The sequence below is a fragment of the Berghia stephanieae genome, chromosome 14, assembly GCF_034508935.2.
Source record: "Berghia stephanieae isolate SIO BIC M18660-M18661 chromosome 14, UCSD_Bste_1.3, whole genome shotgun sequence".
Taxonomy (NCBI): Eukaryota; Metazoa; Mollusca; class Gastropoda; order Nudibranchia; family Aeolidiidae; genus Berghia; species Berghia stephanieae.
Genome location: NC_088373.1, coordinates 19,159,285 through 19,164,284, shown reverse-complemented (window position 1 = coordinate 19,164,284; position 5,000 = coordinate 19,159,285). Strand labels below are relative to the sequence as shown.

The 5,000-nt window shown below is 39.0% G+C and overlaps 1 protein-coding gene across 2 annotated transcripts in view; it reads right to left on the bottom strand.

Moving 5' to 3' along the window:
• LOC144959616 (sortilin-related receptor-like) overlaps window positions 1-5,000 on the bottom strand; it is an 84,242-nt gene that overhangs the window by 10,478 nt on the left and 68,764 nt on the right. For both annotated transcript variants that reach the window (XM_078892253.1, XM_078892252.1), the window contains 3 exons: window positions 2,982-3,228; window positions 1,916-2,124; window positions 228-438 (listed from right to left, as the gene is read on the bottom strand). In XM_078892253.1, coding sequence (XP_078748379.1) covers window positions 228-438; window positions 1,916-2,124; window positions 2,982-3,228 — 667 coding nt within the window. The remainder of the gene's footprint in view (window positions 1-227; window positions 439-1,915; window positions 2,125-2,981; window positions 3,229-5,000) is intronic.

Here is a 5,000-nt window from a genome sequence, read left to right as displayed (position 1 = left end):
GTCGTTAACAGCGTTCTCTATGTCGGAAAAAAAAAATTGTAATATCGACCAACAGGCATCATGTCTCATTCTAGATGTTATGCGTTGTTGCTGCTGGTCAGGGACCCTTTGTAAAGCGCTTTGAGCACGTTAGTGGATATTGCGCTATATAAAAGCTCAAGTTTTTTTTTTGGGGGGGGGGGGTTTGGGGAGGGGGGGGGGGGGGTTCAATGTTTACTAAATCTCACCTTCCAAAGTGACAAAGGTTTGAACCCCGTAACCAGGGCAGGTACGATGAGCAGGCACAACAGCCAACCAGTAACGTTCACACGCATCCAGACCTTTGACCTCTCTCTGAGTCTGGGCATCGCCGGGCAGTATCACGCTTTTCGGTTGGACCAGTGATGTCTTGGCTTGGTAGTTGAGGCCTTCGGTCGTGTAGTAGATGTAATTGGGCAGCTGGAAGGAACCAAGAAAACAAGATTTTAATATCATCTCTAAAAAAGAAAAAAAAAAAAATGAGCTTTTATTATAGCATAAAATTAACAATAGCTATTGCTTGCGATCCTTTAGACAGGATGCTAGTCAATCGCAAAGTACTTTCAACCAGGTCTAATAGACCCAGCTCAAGATTTTAATATCATCTCAAGGAAAAAAAAAAAAGAAAAAAATCTAGAGCTTTTATATAGCGCAATATCCACTAAACGAGCTCAAAGCGCTTTACAAGGGGTCCCTGTCCAACAGCAACATGTAGAATGAGACATAATGTTAGGCGATATTACATTTTTTTTTGTTCCGACAAAGACAAAAAAGACACTGTTATTGGCCAGGTACATATTTTACACCTTAGGTACAGTTAGAGAATTTCCTTTTCCAAGACTTCAACCATGCGCCGAGTGAGGCTCGAACCCAGGACCTTCCGATCCGAAAGTGAGTGTCATACCACAAGACCACAAAGAAAAAAAAAAATTTAAAAACCTCTAAAAGCCTACGAATAAAATAAAATAGCTCTTCATGCTTTTCATATTCTAGCCTCTATGTCTTCATCTGTTCCTCTAGATGTTGAAACAATGCTACCCAAATATGTAAATTTGTCTAGGTCCATAGCTGCTAACCCACCGAGCTTATTAAGAGGGAATTTTGGTCAGAAAATCAGGGAGATTCAGAAAAAATCAGGGAGATACATAAATAATTTAATTACAATCGATATCAGCCATGTAGAGCTATTTAACTTCACTAAAAAGAACGGATTCGGTATCGGCCTTTCCGATTATAAATCTACCACACAATAGCAAACGACTTAAACTCACTTCCGTTTACAAAATGGAGGTCCGAAATTTCACGTACGTTACCGAAAGAACCGAAAAGACCCGAATGGGTTCTAGGCCAGGGCCTGGGCCTACAGTCAGGCTACTGCACGATAATGCGGAAGATCGGTGTGACGGGTGGGAGCGTGGGAGACGAACTAAAAATGCAGGAGTGGATTAGCAGCTATGTAGGTCCATCAGATTGTTTCCATTTACTGATATGTGTGTTGTATTGTTGTTGTTTAGTAATCTCATCACCTCTGTTATTCTCTGCATTTATTCTTAAACCAGTCTGTGCTGCTTCCTTTACAAATCTGTCTGTTTTGGAAACTACAACTTTTAAAAATTTTAAGTTGGCAGCTCTGCATTCTCTCACCGTATCCAGGTGTAAAATGGGAACATGGAATTTAACAGCATCGTCTTTGTCCCAAAAAAATAATTAAAAATTGTAATATGGCCTACCAGGCGTCATGTTTCGTGCCTGCTGTTGGCAAGGGACCCCTTGAAAAGCGCTTTGAGCACGTTTAGTGGATATTGCTCTATATAAATTCTCAAGTCTTTGTTTCTACTTTTTTTTCCTTCAAACTTAAAGCATCAATGTTTTGCATCATTCGTCAACAACGACTCACCCCTCGCTGACTGTCCGGAGTGGTAAACGTAACCATGACGCTGGTCGGTCCCGTCATCTCCACGGTCACCTGGTGGGCCATGGGTGGACGGTCACCATCGTCCCCACTGTGCAATTTCACTGGTTTTGCTGAATGGATCGTCTCAGCTGTGGCCCCGTGGGACACGTGCACCGAGAAGGTGAAGGTCACACCAGGGCAAAGGTCATTCACTAGAACATTATTAATTAAAAAGAAAAAAAAGAAATAGGAAAAAAAAAATGAATAAACAAAGCTTAAAATTTCTTTATATAGCTGCTATGCATTTAGGTGAAATGCTCATTACATCCGCCAGTAGGATATGATGTGACCTTAAACGTTTCCAGTCTGATTGATAGAATCTAGTGAGATCTAATCATGAAAATGTCTGCCTAAAAACAATAACACAGTGACGTCAATTTCTATCCATCGACCCCGTGTGCAGTCGAGAATTTTTCTGATTCCCCCCCCCCCCCCTAGACCACCCAGCAGTGAATGGGTAGCTGAGTCTGTTAGATTTGGCGGAAAGTACTTTGCTATTGTCCGTTTCACGCTATAGAAACCGGGATAAACTTATTCAGTTTTGTCCACTGTGTAGTTCCATTATGTGCGGCTATGTGGTCTAGTGGTATGACACTCGCTTTCGGATCGGAAGGTCCTGGGTTCGAGCCTCGCTCGACGCATAGTTGAGTACTTGGAAAAGACTCTTTACTCACATTCTCTCACCGTACTCAGGTGTAAAATGAGTACCCGGCCATTAACAGCGTTGTCTTTGTCCGAAAAATTGTAATATCGCCTAACAGGCGTCATGTCCCGTCCTACATGTTAATTGTTGCTGTTCACCAGGGACCCCTTGTAAAGCGCTTTGAGCACGTTAAGTAGATATTGCGCTATATAAAAGCTCAATTTTTTTTTTAAAAACTCCGGCTCCGGGTCTAATGGCTCTGAAGGACTTTTCAAATAATAATATATATATATAGTGGAAATTAACATAGATGGAAACAAATCTTTTGAGCCATCAAACAATCTTTGGCTGCAACTCCTCGCTTACCGACTGCCTCCGTTTTTGATTTGTCCACGGCCATTGTGACCTGTTCCTGACCTCCGACGGACAAGCCGACCACCGTGTACTTGACAGCCAAAGGATCCGGCTTCCAGGTGACTCGCACGGTTGTGTTGTCCACAGCGACGGCCTTGACATTCAGGTCAAGGTTGTGGTGAGTGTCAGGTTTGTCCGACATGAAAAAAGTCAGCTTCTCTGTTTTTTCACTAAGGCCTGCATTAGTCTTTGCCTCCATCTTGAATCAAAAAAAGAAGGAAATACTTTTGTGGGTTTATGTTTTTCCAAACAAATGTTACACTTGATTCGACGTTCCATTTTTAGAAATAAAACAAATCTGACAACACCAAAATAAAATAGGATAAGTCTTTATATTATATTATATTATATTATATTATATTATATTATATTATATTATATTATATTATATTATATTATATTATATTATATTATATTATATTATATTGTTATATGTCTTTTTATTAAAATCCAGTAAAAGAACATTATCTCCAAAAAGCATTCCCACTTTTCTGTAATTTTAACCCCAAAAAAATTTTTCTTTTTTTTTTTTGACGAAGATTGGAATTTATCGAATATGGGATTTTAAATGTAGATATAGGAGACTGAAGAACTAAGAAAAACTGAAGTGCAGTCCGTACTAAAGTCACAACAAGATCTTGACAGCCTCAAAACTCTGGCCCAAGACCGTGACCAATGGAAACAATTAACAACATGGATGGAGAGAGCAGCTATTCTCATCGAAGTTTGAAAAAATCTGTGACTGAATCACACAATTCTCAGACCTGCCAACCTTCCCAGGCTGAAAAGTGTATTCCATGACCCTAAAAAGTGTATTTTTTAGCAAAAAAGTGTATTTTGTTCGCACATGTGGAAAAAAAGTGCGCACTATACAAAAATTTATATAAAAGCTAACATCAATCCCAAATCAAAATAAACTGATCTTCTTCATCATTCAAGCAATCTCTAGTGATTACAAAATTATCGATTTATCGAGAAACTAAAACTTAATGGCCATTTAAAATTAGCATAAGGCTCAGAAATTGCAATATCAAAGGAAATTGCTTTCGAAAAACACTCAAAGAAATGACCAAAAGACCCTTAAAATGTTGGTAGTATTGATGCTAGTGTCAGTGGAAGAAGTGTTGGTTGTTGTAGCGATGGTGCTCTAGTGGTGGTGGTAGTGATGATGATGAAGCTGTGGTGGCGGTGGTGGTAGAAGTGATGTGGTGGTGGTTGTGGCAGTGACAATGCTGTGATGGCAGTTGTAGAAGTGATGATGTTTGTTTGTTTGTTTGTTGCTTTAGGTCTCTTCCAACACAATTGAGGTTATATGAGAGACCGCTGAAACAAAAAAACAAGCAATCTAACAAAAATAGTACAAATGTCAATCAAAATCATAACCTAAAGATATCATAAGCTAAATTATAAATAACCAAGAACAAACAGGCAGAGGATTTACAGGAAAAAAAATATCCCCTGTCAAAAATACAATCACAAACCAAAGAAGCAGGATAGGCTAGTAAAGAGAAGAAGAAACGACATCACTATCGGATCGTACACCCATGCGAACATCATAGGTATATGATTCAAGGGTGATGCTCCCATCCAACCACCCGCTGAAGTGATGATGTCATGATGTTGATGGTAAGAGATGCTGATGAAGTTGTGATGGTGATATCTGCTAGCCCAGTACATCAGTTATGAGAAAGTTTTGAGATAAAATATCTGGGAGAGTGGTCTTCAATTCAATAGATGACAATTTGCAACAGTAGCAAGATATTTTCCATATATATGTTATCTAATGATCCATATCTCTCTCTCTCTTTTTTTTTTTTTTTTTAGCATTCACTCCTACTACTCCTACTACTACTATTATTACTTCTATATACTACTAATACGATTACTTTGGTCAAATGATGGGAAATTCGCAAAGTATGTAATATGCAGAGACAAGTTAAATACTTCTAAAATGGTTCTAAAAAATTCATT